The sequence below is a fragment of the Notolabrus celidotus genome, chromosome 22 (assembly GCF_009762535.1).
Source record: "Notolabrus celidotus isolate fNotCel1 chromosome 22, fNotCel1.pri, whole genome shotgun sequence".
In the NCBI taxonomy this organism is placed as follows: domain Eukaryota; kingdom Metazoa; phylum Chordata; class Actinopteri; order Labriformes; family Labridae; genus Notolabrus; species Notolabrus celidotus.
In genome coordinates, this window is record NC_048293.1 from 3,508,996 (window position 1) to 3,525,143 (window position 16,148).

Consider the following 16,148-nt stretch of genomic DNA (forward strand, 5'->3'; position numbering starts at 1 on the left):
TTTGTGAAACACTGTCCGTCTCGGTTTGTTTGTCTTTGGAAAATAAAATAAACTTTAAACGGGAGGGGAAAAAAATAGAAGAAGCCTCACTGAGAGCAAACGGGAGGATTCTGTTCTTTGACAGACATAATAAGTGTGGATGGTAATAGACCAACATGGTAGGTTACAGTATGCATCATCAGGATGACATGTTATAAATAGATTAGGAAGATACATACATTAGAAAAGCTCTTAAATATCTCCCTGTATTCCTTTCTAGGTGAATTTAATTAATGGCAAAAAACTAAGGTTGAAGTAACATTCTGATTCAAACTTGACGGATTGACAGTACTCTTGCTAGTAGTGCCACCTCTGGAAACCCTGCTGGAGCATGTCTCATAAACTGCATGTCACTGACTGTTTCAGAGACAGTATAAAACCTGGTTTTTACTTCTCCGTTGACTCTACGCTGCAGCAATGCAGTGGCCTATGCTATTGTGAGCGCCACATACTTGTGCATTGGAGTGTCTGTGCTGCTCTACAATACCCAGCTTACATGCTGGTTGGCTGTGTGATTGACGTCAGCGTGTGGCATATTATTTGATGATGTGCCTGTCTGTCAGCAGGACAAATATCAGCTAATACAGATGTTCAACGGACACTGTGGCACAACCCCTAAAAGCTGTGTGTTTACACGTTAGGTGAGGAGCACTAACTCAATGAAAACATTTTGTTTTATTGTAGTCGATTAATCAGATCTTTAAACCTTTTTTAGTCAAACAAAACAAAACCACATCATATGTGAGTGTAATGTGGCTGAAACTTTGTTATGCTTATATTTAGTTAAAAATGGAAACCAACTTTATGAAACCATAACACTATATGCTGAAAATGTATTTGTTTTCGTCGTATTGTTAAAGTTCAACATTACATATCGAGTGTTTTTGTAATCTTCTGGCTCTCTGTGAGGCTGAAAGTTATCAAACACCCGAGTGAAACCATAGACTATAAATAATGGACGTAGTATCCGTGATGTCACCCATCTGTTTCTGAAGAGCTGTTTTGAGGCCAATCGTCAGCGCCAGCCATATTGCTGCTGTCTAGCGACTGTGATGTAAAGAGGCGGGCTTTGAGCCTCCTAGCTAACAGCTACAGTGTTCCTGCCTGTCAATCAAGTCAGCTGTGCCTCTCATTGGAAGACTCGTTATCACAATATCTTTGAAATTGCCACGTTAGAAAAAAAACATCCCCCATGCAGTGTGTGCCGATCAAGAAATGAGCTATCCAGACTACACTCGTCTTTTGTACCAGGCTGTAAACATGTTTATTTCTGCTGTAGTGATCGGCTTCTTTGAATTGGTGTGTATGTGGTTTTGGTACTTCCGGAGCCAGCCTTAAAGGTGACATATCTTTTTAATGACTTTTTAATGGTTCTCTACCTGAAATATGTTTCCCTGGCATGTCTACAAACCCCCCGAGAATGAAAAAAATCCATTCTGCCCCTGTTCTGATTTCTCCACCATCATGGATAAGTGCTAGCGCTAGTTAGCATAGCCACATAGCTACATGTTCGTAGCTGTGTACCAAGACACACGTCTACATACTGATAAATAAAACAACAAGAAACACTAAATCTGACCAATCCTTCAGAAAGGTCCTGCTGCAGGCGCCTCTCCATCAGGATCAAATTCTGGATCAGATTCAGAGGGTGGAAGTAACGCAGGTCTGTGAGCAGCCGTGTATATTCAGCCAACATGTAAACATTAGATCAATGTGCCGGAGAGCCGAGGGCACATCCACTTCCTGAGGGGGCGCGGTCAGAGGGAAAACACAATGTTCTGAGGAGGCCTGAAGAAGAGGGCTTTTCAGGCAGACCAAAATCTGATTTCAAAGTGTTTTTTTGAGCATAAACTTTAAAGACATGTTTTGGGGACCTCTTAGACCAATATATATTGATGAAAAAAGCATGATATGTCACCTTTAAAGCAGATCCTTGATGAACTGCAGTTTTTAGCACTTCAGCATAGGACTCATATTTTTAGACCGGAGGTTGCCGCTTGAGTGAAACACATTTTTCCAACATGAATGGATACTTTGCACAGTTTAGATGAACACAGGCTTTAAAATCAATCCTTCTTCCTGTTAGTCTTAAAGACATTATTTAAGTTAAATGGAGCTCATGATTGTCCTACCTCGTACTCATGCTCAGTGTCTGCAGACCTCGGGGAAGTCTTGTCTCCTCCTCCGATGACGACGGGCTCAGGGGTCGTGGCCACTGTGGGGGAGGCGGGGTCAGTAGGCTGTTGCTGCTGCTGCTGTTGCTGCTGCTGAGGTGACTGCTGATGCAGTGGATGTTTCTGCTGTGGTGGTTGTTGTTGTTTTTGTTGTTTTTGTTGTTGCAGAGGCAGCGTCGGCTGTGATTGCTGTTGATACTGAGGCTTTGACTGAGTGTGCATCTGAGGCGGCGGCTGCAGCTGCTGCCTTGAAGGCGATGGGTGCTTGATTATTGAGACTTCTTCTCTCTGAGTTTCTATTTCATTCTCCTCCTCCTCCTCCTCCTCCTCGTGATCCTTCATCGCATTCATCGCTGACATCAGTTTAGCCTTTTTCTCTGCCTGAAACACAAGCAGTGACAGCGGTTAGGAGAAGGTAGCTTATCAGATGAATTGTCAAACGTTTATGCCTCAGTTTGGGCTTTTTGCCCTCATTTAATTGGTCAACTTGAGAGAGACAGGAAATGTGGGGAGGGAATGAGAGGTGACATTGAATACTGTTGGGGCCATGAATCTGTCCTACGAAGAGTGTGAGGAGGACTGTTGCCTCCATACATGGGGTGCCTGCACCACCAACCACCTCAAACCCGTGCCCCTTCTTCCTTCTACTGTTACATACAGCGCTTAACTCAAAATGCTATATTTAGAAACTTTAGTTTACACAACTCAACTTTGGCAGCTTGGGGGTAAAAAATAAAAATACCCTTGGTATTCATAAAACTTGACAGGATAATAAAAAATACAGTATATATAAAATAGGATCGCTTCAAAAGGAAGAAATGACAAACTTAAAACCAAGCTTCAGAAAAAGAGGATGAATCGATGGGTGAAATGTATGTGAAGACCATATGTTGGGTATGAATAAGATGAATAAGTCAAAGACGACAGAAAGACAAGCTTATAAATGGATCTGACCGAGCACAAAGTGAAGTCTTTAAATACTTGACAGTACTGATGCAGAATAATTGAAGGCTGGTATCACCGCTCCACGAGCACTAAATGCTAAATAAAGAAGTAGAAGAAGGTAAAATAAGACGGCGTTGTTTGAAGACAGTCTAGACGCATCCTGAAATGTATCTGCATGACACACACCGAGATGAAAGTGACACCAGTTTCTCATCTGACTGAGCTGAAGACATCGACTGTTGACAACAACAGAAAAAATGTCTGACTATGAATAAACGTGAACAAGCTGTAAACTACATTTACATGTTATCACCTTGTAAGCTGTAATGACTTACATGTTCGTGGACATGTTGTCTATTTAAACACCTTGCAGACACAGACACTGGAGTCATGTTTGTGGCCAGCAACTGAACGTCCAGGTGGACCTTTACCGACTCTCTGAGAGCTCCACTATGATCAACAACTTATTATAGCTTTGTAATTGTCTTAGACTTTATAAAAAGACTGAATGTAGGGGTCTGAAGAGTGGAGTAAATACCACAGTGCAGATAAGAAAATGAACCTACATCTTCTTGATTTTGTATCTGAATACATTTCCAATCCAAGTCTTCTTTAATACAGCTTAATGTTCATTTTGTAAATACTGGTTCCAATAACAGTAAAATACATACTTAAAGCTGCTGTTGGAAGGAATGGTGTAAAAAACGTTCCTTTTTTTCTGCTGGGTTTGGAGAAAAGGTCATAATACCCATCGGTACTCATCTGTAAGTGGAGTAATTTGAGACTATTGTGAAATCTCTGTGTTTTCCAATGCCTTTGTATCAAGCAATGTTATTATTCCCCTCGTTCCCGTTATGACGGACCAATCACAGCTAATCTCCAATCCTCTGTCCTGATTGGTTAAGGGGCAGCCCCAACTAAGTCCTCTGATTGGTTATGAGTCCGGCACTATCATGACTGCACACGCTGATCTGTGTTGGGGGGCTAAGAGGAAATCTGGTTGGGAGGGATAGTGTTGACATTTGAAGTCCCTCTCTCTGAACAAATGTTTACTCTGTGACTACCAACAGCAGCTTTAAATAAGCTATGCTTTAAAGCCTAGCTACCTGTGATTGAAGAGTGACCTGAAATAGTCTCATTAGCTGCATTCACACATGCACAACCTGACAATTTTAAACCTGATTTTAAATTTTCCAGCCAGGGGTAGCTAATAGGGATAAAACCGAAAATTCAGCCCCCGAAAATTTTCGGCCGAAAATGGCAGAAAAGTGCATTTTTGGTTTTCGGCCAAAATACTTTTAACACCGAAACAAACACAATTTTGTGATGACGCAAGCAAAAACCGGGGCCAGTACGCGCTTGTCTGGATAAGGGCCAACATGTCTGCATCTGTTCTTCCTTTAACTGCAGCACTACAGCGTCTTCTAAGCAAAGAGGTTGAGACGGACCACGGAGTCAAAACAATGAAAAGTACACTTAGAGTCTGTCAGCACATGTTTCAATGAGATCTATTTGGATCCTCTGCACTTCATCGCGACTGTACTTGATCCACGTTATAAAGATCATTACTTGGATGTGGGAATAAAGCAGCCACACGAGAAATGATCCAGGCTGCAATGGATCCGGAGAACCCGCTTGGAGACGGAGAAGCGCACAGTGCAGGAGAAGGAGAACAGAGCGCAGAAAAAAGGACTCATCTCTCTGAACCAGATGAGAGGCATGCACCCTCGTTGTCTGACCTGTTCAATGAGATCCTTGATTTTAGTGAGGTTAGTACACAGTCAGAGCCATACATGCAATGGTAGGGGAGACTGGGGTCAGTTGTAACGGTCTCCCTACTAATAATTGGCATAATAATTTATTTCTGGTGTTTCGGTTTTCAGCCTTCTTTGAGTTTCCTAACCTCTTATCGGCTCAACCCTGAATGTGACCCCATAATGCTAAGTTAAGGTTGAGCTTCCTTAATTTTACTACTGTGCACTGGGACTGACAAAGAGACTCCTGATAGCAGTGAGAGTAAACCAAAGCAATGATGTGGTTGGCTGTAATGATGATAAGCTAAAAGCACTTCAAATCACAGTTTATAATGAAGCCAAACTGATCATAATTGTCAGAAACAATTATCTGATTATTTGTGAAGTGAAATAAATGGATCAATGCAGCTTTATAGAAAGCATGCTTTGAGGGAAACATAAGTGACTCAGCTGTTATCAGACAATATATGCAATCGTGTATTCTGCCTGAAGCCACGCAGAGTTCAATGTAAAATGTAATGATTGTGGGAGATTGACCGCCCCTGTAAACAGAGCTTTATCTCTGACTGTAAGGCCCATTCATTAACAGCGAGGTATACAGTAACTCTCTCGTGTCCAGAGCTGCTGCAGAGAGTTCAGCGGGTTTATGGTACCTGACACTGAACCGCTAGGTCGATCAGAGAGGACGAGACGCAGCCGAGACTAAAGCCTCTCTCAGTAAATCCCCGACAGCTGCACTCATTCGGATGTCTCTCTCTGAAACACACCAACGTTAGCACTCTCATGCACACACATGTTAACTCTCCGTCCCCTCAAAACACACACACACTTAGAAAACATCTCTGCAGTCCCATATGTAAACACGTGTGAGTCACACTATAGGCTCCATGTGAGAGCACTGCTGCACAGCTGTGCTTACTTTCCTCCAGTCTTTCTCAAGTTCTCAGGTCTCTCACACACTCTGTAAATGTCCAGAGGTGGAGCGGGTGTGTGGGAAGAGGAGAAAAAAAAGAAGGGCAAGAAAAAGAGAGAGAAAGTAGAGTACAACTCTCGGTGCTCTCTCCCAGTGTGACTCGTAAACAATAGCGCCTTTAAGGGGAGGTGGTGCCTAGACGGCCCGGGGAGGGGTTTCTGCTCTGAAGAGTAGAAACATGTGCTCTTCAATCAAGAGGCTCTGCTGCGGTTTATAAATATCTGCACTGTAGTGCTGGATGGATGGTTCAAAGCCCTTGGCCATATGTGTTAGGCCTCTTGGCTCCAGCTCAGGCACATTGGAGTTAGTGTTCGACAGCCTGCTTAGATGTGCGGTTCCAGATGGTAAACTGCAAAAACTAACAAATGTCAATTAGACTGCTAAATGTGTTATATGTAAAGGGGAAACAATCTGTAATCATGTAGGAAAGTAATGACAGCACTCACTGCTGCAGACTGGAAGAAAAGGGCTGACTGAGAAGAAGTGCAAAGAACGATTTTATATATTTACTCAAGAGTGAGCGACTGCATCTCTGGTGACCAGTAATCACAGGTACACTGGAAAAGCTGTAAATGGCAATTAAATGGCTGAGCTGCAGTTCCTCTGCTCATTTTGGCGTGTTCAGGGTCAGTCTGTTTGCAGGGTTCCTTCTCTGAGCCAATGAGAAAGTGATGCTAAAAATGCCAGTGGGGGGAGGTGAGAAAGTACAGTGGCTATAAGAACCAGATATTTGTCTCTGGACTTCTTCCCAGTTGTAAATGCCCCCCTTTTGGGGGCCTCACAGTGTGTGTGCAGCTCCACCAGCAAGACAGGCCCTCTGAGCTAAAGGGGGAAATAGCAAAAGGAGGTAGCCGAGACACAATGCGGTCTTTATCATTTACGCACGCCTGCCCGTCACTGACAGCCCAGAAATACCACCACTTATATCCGCTGTCACGCCACGCTGAAGATAAATACCAAAAATGACAGCAGACATAGTGTAGATGTGTCAACACAGCCCAGAAAATGTGTTTAAACAACCTCACAATCATGACTTCTTCCCTGTTTGCCTCTAGAAAATCGTTTTATGTTTAAAAACAGCAGAAAAACGCTCAAATATACGTTACTGTACACATCGTAATGATTGCATTTTTTATGCAAAGTGAAAACAGAAGCTCTATAGGCCTCTGGAAGGGTGCAGAGACACACTGGGTGCACAATAAGGGATAATCTGACTTAGAGTTCTGTGCAGCATGATACCCTGAGGGCTCAAGGGGTGACGGAGTGCACCGCGAGGCAGAAAAAAAGGGAAGAGATATTGGTCTCTGGGGTGTGCAGACGATACTTCAGAATCTAATCTGGGCTGCGGTTGTTAACAAAAAGGTCACGTTTACTGCGTAAGCTCCATTTATTTACAAGACAACAACAGTCTATTATAAGGTTGTTAACTTTACGAGGAAAACTGTCTTTCTCTCAAAGACTCACAAGTGCAGTTGTTGAGATGAAACACCGTCGTGCGTTAACTCACATAGAACTAAATTCTGAGACAAGCTTTGAACAAGAAGGTTGATGCCGTGTCAAACGCTGCCAAATCAGAATGAAAAAGCATTCTGCAAAAATGGGATTGAAGGTAAAAGTTAAACAGAATCAACTGTCACTGAACATTACTTCCTTACACAATGTGACAACCAGCCTTTGAAGCAACACAAAAGAGTTTGACCTTTGAATGCAGTCGTCTCTCATGCGCAACAGGCAGGAGAGACACAGCAGGGACTGTTTTGTGTGTAATTGTTTGACGGTTAGTACAGTGAGATACATCTACATGCTTACAAATAATACACTTCTTTAAGTAATATCAGGTGAGTTGTAATATTGTCTTAAAATGCACGAGTTGCCGGTTCTGTTGTGCAGCAATGTGGCTATTGCATTCATTAGCCTGATTTTAGCACAGATTCCTACAGAGGCTGTGTATTTCATGAGTGGCCTAGGGGGGTCACAACAAAATAGGCCATCTGGTTTTCATTGTGTTGCACCCTTTTAGGAGATAATTAGGAATATTACCGAGTCAGCCATGAATACATAAACAGAATTCCTCATGAATCTACAAGTGGAGCTGTTAAAAAAGCTCCCTAAGGAGGCTGCTCGGCTGACTCCAAAGCCCTTTAAAGTCCTTTTTTTTAAGTAATCAAATTACTCTTCTCGTAGTAAATCTATGTCAGAGTGAAACACATCAAAGTGCACAATGATCAGAAGGAATGGGATTTGAGGCCTACACAACAACTTCACCCTTATCCCGGTTAGATGTTATGTAAGGTGAAGTCACAGTGCTCTCACAACACAGCGACATTTTCAAGGTAAATATATCTGCCCTAAAACACATTGTGCTACTCTGACATTTCTAGGCGCTGCTCTGAAGCAGGAAATAGTCTCAGCACATATTCACCCCACGGGAGAAACTTTTTTCATGCATGCAACTTTTTTTTTCCCAAACACAGCTAAAGCCTGCTCACTCTTCCTTTTTTTTTTTTTTAAAGAGACGGTTTCCCTTTAAGCCGTGCAGAGCAGATGGTTTACGACAACTCTCGTGGAAATACCTGAAGTCAGCATATTCCCCTCGCTGTAAGCAGGCTAATCAAACATGCACACTATCCCCCTGTGTTATCAAACAAACAATGCAGTGCACATACCCATACACACCAGCGCGCAACCCTCATAATCCAGTGTGGGGCTGGAGTTTTTTTTCACCCCCACTCTCAGGGTAGAGGAGATCGCTTAAAAAAAGAAAGCATGAACATTTCTTTGTCTGGGAATTCAGGGTCAGGTGATTGCCGACAGGAATTCTGGTTGGCTAGAGAGGACTTGCAAAATGTTGGCAGTGAGCCAAGAGGCTGTCTTGCAAGCAGGACTGGAAATTTGCTGCAAACCTCATCTTCACCCTCATATCCATAGCACAGAGTTCATTTCCATAGCTGGGGGGGAGGGGTCAGGAGAAAGAATGGGGGAGGGAAACAGAGAGGGAGAGACGGAGAAGTCCACTGTAACACAAGGCACGTGAAAAAAGAGAGATCCCGCAGAAAGTGCAAGACGGCAGTAACCCTTTCAGCCACCATGTCCTCCCCGCTGCAGAAACATGCAACAGCAAGAGGCTCCGTGTCAAGAGCAGGACCATAACTAAAGGCTGTGCATCATATTACTCCTCAGGAAGGAGCTTTGGTGCCAGAACAAATCACTCTTTGTGCAAATTAGATCAAAGCTTGCAATACGCCAGATGACAAAAGAGGGGAAAACAGGCACACTCAAAATTTGCATTTTGCAAATCCCCTTTAATCTCAGCCTTGTAGAGCTACTTGTTCAAGAAGATCCACCTCTGTTTTTGAAAACGTGAGCTGCCTACTTGCCTCATATTTTACGAGATTTCACTTGTGGGACCTCGGCATGTCCTGCTAATTTGGCAATATTTCCTCCCTGGAGACATTTTTATAGCTGCTCTCCGAGGCTTCTCCAGAGGAGAGCAGAGGGGGTAGGGAGGCAGGAGAAATGGAAGACCCCATGTTGATACTACGGAGACTCCTCATTATGTAACAGATGTGGTTTCACTACATCATATTATTAACCTGAGTCATATTCAACATGAGTATGTAACGGGCTGCGAGGGGAACTTCACATTTAGAAGAATCAACATCCTGCTGCATTAGGTCGGACACACTCTGTACAATTTATAATTGTTGTTTTGGAAAGTGAACTCGCACTGAATGAGTGAATCACTTACGATACATGTGCTCACACTGTACAGTCAGGCTGTCCAGCAGAATCTGAGCACTCACACCATGATAAATCGGAAACACCAAAGTTGAGCAGAAGTTGAAGTGAGAGGAAAAGACTGCAACAATGTAAAAAAAATGGTAAAAGTACAATTAACACCTTTCTGATGTGTCAACGAAAGCTGGAAGTGTTGACGCCTGATTGGTGGAGCTGTTGCATGTGAATGCATTAGATTGCACATGTAGTCATAATGTTTTGGCTGATTAGTGTGTATCTATCAGTTGTCCGCTATTTTAGCCAAAATTTCTATCATGCCAGGAATTCACCTGACCAGCCAGGAGCTGCTGATTGGGCCGTGATTGGGTCTTGTGCCAACCTGTACACTGCACTGCAAACAACCCACGATTAGGCTGAAAATTTGTCCCAACTTCAAAATCAGTTGTACCATCCAATAATTAGATCAGAATCAGCCTCAAATTCCACAGTGTATGCCCAGCCTTAGTAGCATTTATCAATTCTTAGAGCTTGGAGAATTAAAAACAAAGCTGAACTTGCCATGACTTTTCACCACAATGCTGGTAGAGGTAATTTACAGTACACAATAACAAAGCAATTCTCAATTTAACCTCAAGTTTTGTAAAAAAAAAACAAAATTACTCTCACTCCGGTAACTTTTCCGAGAGGCAAAATCCTGACTCATCACATTAAACTCCTGTGCAGGGTTTTGGCATCTGACGAGTCTTCAAAGCTGTGGATCCCATCAGGATTCCTGGATTTCATCATTGTGTTACTACCTGAAGCAACTCTGGACCACCAACGCGGCTCCTTGGACTGTTCTCAGTCAGAACACCAACTCAGTCTGTGGATAATCCTAATTAAAAAGGACAATGTCTCTGGAAAAATACTTTTCTGCTTTTCAAATTTAAAAACCTCAAGTCTATTACAGCAACATTTTCATCCAGGAAGCATGAATCATGTCAAGGCATCAAACAGATGTGATCATCCCAGCTGCATGTGGTTTCTGCTCTGCTAATACAATAACAAAGAACAAAGAAAGGAAATGCAGAAGGTGACCGAGCCAACGACTCTGGAAATCCACTGAAATAAATGGTACCTCGATGAGATATCAAATGACTCATCAAATACACTTGGCTATGAACACACCACTAGCCCTATCATTGACCCTGACAGCTTTTGGTCCATGCCTGTCACTCACCCTGTAATCTACTGGGACAGATCTGGGGGTACTCACCTCCATCTTCCACTTGGCCAGCCACTCCTCTCTGGTCCTCTTGTTAATGTAATAAGGGTCACCAGCCTGGAAGGTTATTCTGGGCACGGGCCTCTGACGAAGGCTGATCTCCCAACCAACTCCCCCTCGCAGCCTGCCTCGACCTCCCTGTTTAAGATGTTGAAAAAAAGTTAGCTACTTGTTTTCTCTCTTATAGAGTGGCTCTCAAAAGGAGGAATCCAGATTTGCAGTAAATCTGTGCATCCAACCCGTCAAAGAGCCTGTGAGACAGACTCTAGTTAACAAGCGAGTAATTGGCGGTTAAAGCAATGGGGTGGTCTAATTTCTTAAAGGGTGATGACTCACATGTTGGTGTGCCGTATGGTGCTATCAGTCTGTGATTGGTCAGGCAGGAATGAGTGATGCCACAGTGTCTAATCCCAATTCCCTGGCAACAGTCTTACGGGTACAAAACTCAACTGATAAGAGGAGCCCCCAAGTGTATTTGATATTTCAAATATATACACCATTGGGTACCATTTCTTTCAAAAGACTAGACAACAACTGAGGTTGTATGGACCTTGAAGACAGGCAACTTTGCAACGCTTCCAGCCAGGCAGTGGTGCCAACATTTCCATTCAGGGAAAGCTTTGGTTGTGCATTCAGAGGAAAGGTGGCAAAAGGGTTTTTCTTTACCTTTCTTGAAAAGAGCTAGACAAGAAGATCTATACCACTCTTGTATTTGTTCAAAATTAAGCTTGAGCCGGTAGCTAATTAGCAAGCTTAGCTTAAAGACTGAAGAAACAGAGAGGGATGGTAAGCTTGGCTTCTCCCGTAGTTACAAAGATAACTCCACTAGCACCATTAAAGCTAACAAAATATCATTGCAAACTTTGTGTAATCTGCACAAAAAAACCCCCAAAAAACAAAATTACTTCACAAAAAGTTACTAGTCTGGACCGGTAAAATGGTGTACGGTGATTAGTCTTTGTTCCTCCTGTCAGCTCCTTTGAGTAACTTTGTGTTGATTTCGGCGCCCCTCTGTGGACAAAGCGGTACCTCCTACTCTGCTGATTTCATCCTGTACATGGATGAGTAGAATTTTTTTTACAATCGAATCAGTTCATCTGACACCTACCCTCTCACAGCGATTAAGGGCATCAAAAATTGCAATTTAGAAACTATCAATCTTGTTGCTTATGGTCTGGCTTGATTTTGTGGATCATTAAGAGGCACCACTGGAAATTTGGTTCAGTTTCATAGCCAATCAAAAACTCTTCATAGGAGCTTTAACAAACTAAATATAACAATCATTGATAAGATCAAGAGGATCTAGTAGCTGGATTTTAAAATGGTTGGACAGAGCCAACCAAGTTAACAAACTGTAGCTACATATTTAACAGACTAGTATATGACATTCGCTTGGCAGCTTATTTACCCACACGTGGACAAAGCTAAACTAGCCTGGTACTTTTTTTTTTTCCAGTTTCCAGTACCAGCTGCTGCCTGTAGTTACTCATCAGTTCATCCTTTTCTCTAACTCTCAGCAACACCCAGAAATGATTTCCTAAAAAGTCAGTTTGTATCAACCTGCCGTCTTAAAAAAAAACTCCCTGCGTGAAGCTTTCAGAGTGTCCTGTAGTCAATATTAATTTTAAAGAAAAAGAAGAGAATTCTTTATGAAAGGTTAATGTTTTTTTATAACATACCAGTCTGCAGAAGTCAGGTGGAGAATTTTCACCAAAAATATCCTTTTTCAATTCAAGTAACACTCTTTTCCTCCTGTTCGAGCCGCAGCGTGACCTTCTATCTGGCTAGCAAGAAGAGCAATCACGGTTTGTGACAGGAAAGGTAATTTACCCCCAAAAAGGCAGCTAAAGCCCTGGCAAGTATGACACCTCAGAGCTACGTCAGCCAGAGAACAAAGACTCAATAGAGGGGAAATCTTACCTCGGTCTTGACTGCATCACGCCCGTCCTCCTCCTTGTGCTCCACATCTAGAAGGAAGACAGCAACACAAAGGACGGCCTGAATCATTCATAGGAGAGTGGAAATTGACCACATTGGTTATCCACATTTCTTTGTTGAAATGAAGCTGACTCACATCCATCAATAAACCACATGACACAATCATTAACCCAAACAAGGCTCACCCTTCACATCATGTTATTAACTATGTGTTGGATCAAATCAATGAAACAGCTGAGAGGTTTCGGCTCAGGGTGGAAACTCCTTTCACACGCTTGATTTGAATTCATGGGGGATCACGGCAGCTTGAGCGCTCAGGTGCCGTATGAGGGATTGATGCAACCTAGAGGGTTCAGAGCGTCTGCCGGGGACATGATGAGCGTGGAGAGAGGCCAGGTTTACTTTGGCAATGTCGCACCTCTGACCTTATTTCCCCCCTTTATGAGACCTGCAGCTGGTTGTTATTACCATCGCCCCTTCAATGCAGCTGACACTGAGCCGTAAAGGCAACAACACACTGCCTTATTTGATGCGTTCCTTGGGTCGTGTATAATCTCTCTGCTGAACTTGAAATCCTCAACAAGATCACATGAGTGTGTGTTCTTGCTGCAGTTGTGTGCAGACGAGCCAATGAAACCTGATGTGCCCCTGACTTAATTCTAATACTTCAGATTTTAAAAAGTAAGTCATCTACTCAAGTTGCCTACTAATATACATTAAACAACCTTAAGGTACTTGTACACTGTTAACCTTATGAACATCAATTAATAACAAGGCTGATAATAGAAGATGTGGTTTGATCACATTTTGAAGTAGAGTGGGATTATGGGAGTTTTTGCCTTCAATATTATTATAATTTTTTTAATTAAAGTGTCACTCAAGTATCATACTTTCCCACGTTTCCACTTCACTTGACGTAACCATTGTTATCATGGCCAACACTGTGTCCTATCAGCATGTGATGTGAGGAAGCGTCTGCGATTAAATCAGCTTGATTACATCGTTTCCTCTTTGAGTTTCATAACAGGCCACTAGGGATGGGGTGCGAGGCAACACAACGAAGTGACGGACTGAGACAGGAAGTGATTTAAAACATTTGATATGATTAAATGAAAAGAAACGTTTTATTTCAGTATGTTCTGCGATGCACTGTTTGACTCCAATGTCCCGTCTCTATTGTCAGTCCTGTTGCTTGTGGAGACCTGGGCAAGGAGCAGTTAATAAATGAACTTGAGATGAGGTGTACCTGAAGGATACCTCCTCAGCACTACAGAAATAAAGTTGCAGCTGGTTGAGTATCCAGTAATGAATGTTTATTGACTTTGGAGCTTATTATTTAACGGTTGCAGAGAGGACAATAAGTTTCCAGTAACCGCAGATTTAGATTTATTCACATATTCAATCAGCATGAGTATGTGTGTAAATTATGATCTAATGTTAAGGGTTTAACTGTCCAGCTATATAAAAGGATGTCATAATTAGCTTCACTTTTGCTCTTCTATTCTGCTGCATAAATGTTATTTTGGCGGCAGGACTCACACCTGTTCAGGGTTCCCACTCTTTTCCAGAGATCATTTTCCAGGACATTTCAAGGACATTTTCAGTGATGATCAAGCTGGTATGACAGTCTAAATTTAGTTCCTAAATTAGTTCCTAAATAGTCTAATATGTTCCTCTCAGTGGAAGTCTACATTGAAAGACATGTAGTCTATGGCTATCAATGAAATCATCTCTTACATGCTTAAAAATGATGGCAAATTGATTACAGAATAATGCAACCACAGATGTACAGCACTTCACTTTATTAGTGCAACCAAGCAACAATGATGGGAACATCTCAGCTTTCTCTTTTCTCAAAAAATATAAAATGAGCTAAGAAAAAAACAAAAGAGCTCTGGAAGCTGCCTTACTGAAATAAATAAATACTAATAATAATCAGAGGATCAGTGCTTAAATTGACCTAAATAGAACTGAATGACAAAAATGGCCACAAATGTTGAATGGGGATGTGTTTTTTTAACCTTATCAGGTCGCACATAGTCATGTTGGAATAATTTTCCAGGACAATCTGTGATTTTCCAGGACATTTGACTTGTTCTCCCATTTTCCAGGTGTTTTCCAGTACTGGAAAACTGGTCAACTGTTCTCCAGGTTTCCCAGTTTTTCCAGGACGCATGGGAACCCTGCTGTTGTCGTGGCAACTTTTAGAAAAACCTTCTTTTGCCACTTCTGCAGGACGTGATCTTTCTGACTCGTGCTTTGTAAAATAGGTTTACTAAAAAATGAAATGAATGCCGTATAAAATTAAAAAAACTGAGAATTTATTAAAAATATCAACAAACAAAATTCACTTCTCTAGTCGCTATTAACTTATATTTCCACAAAAGCATCAGAACTATACAAAACCAAACAAAGCTACGGTTAGAAAATATGTTGCTCCTTGTCCTGCTCAGATTAAAGCACACATTGCATCGCACATGCTCAGTAGCTCCCATTTAGTAGCACCAATTACCTGCAGCATGACAATTAAAGGCACATACACTCAAATAACTGTATGGGTCTAACACCTGTAGTGCAGGTGACACATGTTCTGTATTGAATTCAAAGATCTGACATCCTATCAGCACTTTCTTGAAGAAACTTAGTTTATATATTCCACAGGAATGAAGGTGCCCATATATGTTGAGGGAATTTTAAACCCCAAACCGAGAGAAGCAGCGGCTCTGGGGGAAAGATCTTCAGAAATAGCACTGAAAATATTTGCTGTAACAGGCGCTGAAACCGCAGTCTAATAAAAATAACTTAAACACAATAAACGCTCCTGTTGGGATTTCCCCTCGGCTTGGCCTTGATTTAAGACCTGGAGGTCCAAAACAACAAGGGCATGTTATTCATTCTTAAACAACATTGTTTTCCTGTGTTCAGCAGAGCAGCGAGGGGTTAGCCAAGGAGCATGGACACCACCCAACTGAAACACTAGGACTGCAGTCAGGATCCGTGATTCATGAAAAGATTTTTACTCACAGCAGCAGCAGCAGCAGCAGAAACAGAGATAAGGATGCCAAATCAGCATCATTATTGAAGCGCAAACCAACATCTCTGTTACTACTATCACAATGTTTCATTTCAGCGTAAACAAGTGTTTCTAAAAGTGCCCAGGCTCTGTGATATGACACCAGCAGAGTTTACACACATCATTCAGGCAACTGCTCCCTAAATTAGCACGATGGCACAGCCTGAGTAAACATGACTATCTTCTGAGTCCAAGCCCAAACACTATCATAACACTTGAGCCCTGAGAGGCTCCGGACAACTTTTGATGG

General features: G+C 42.2%; 1 protein-coding gene and 1 long non-coding RNA gene across 17 annotated transcripts in view; one reads left to right on the forward strand and one right to left on the reverse strand.

Moving 5' to 3' along the window:
* The window catches only part of LOC117805865, a 128,392-nt gene that overhangs the window by 21,477 nt on the left and 90,767 nt on the right, over positions 1–16,148 (forward strand). The window lies entirely within an intron of this gene.
* dnmt3ab (DNA (cytosine-5-)-methyltransferase 3 alpha b) overlaps positions 1–16,148 on the reverse strand; it is a 55,956-nt gene that overhangs the window by 18,135 nt on the left and 21,673 nt on the right. For 2 of the 5 annotated variants that reach the window (XM_034674437.1, XM_034674436.1), the window contains exons 5-7: positions 12,808–12,854; positions 10,879–11,025; positions 2,172–2,594 (exon numbers count right to left, since the gene is read on the reverse strand). In XM_034674437.1, the coding sequence (XP_034530328.1) occupies positions 2,172–2,594; positions 10,879–11,025; positions 12,808–12,854 (617 nt within the window). Of the gene's footprint in view, positions 1–2,171; positions 2,595–10,878; positions 11,026–12,807; positions 12,910–16,148 lie in introns of those variants that run through there. The other 3 variants (XM_034674439.1, XM_034674438.1, XM_034674440.1) reach the window with 2 other exon arrangements.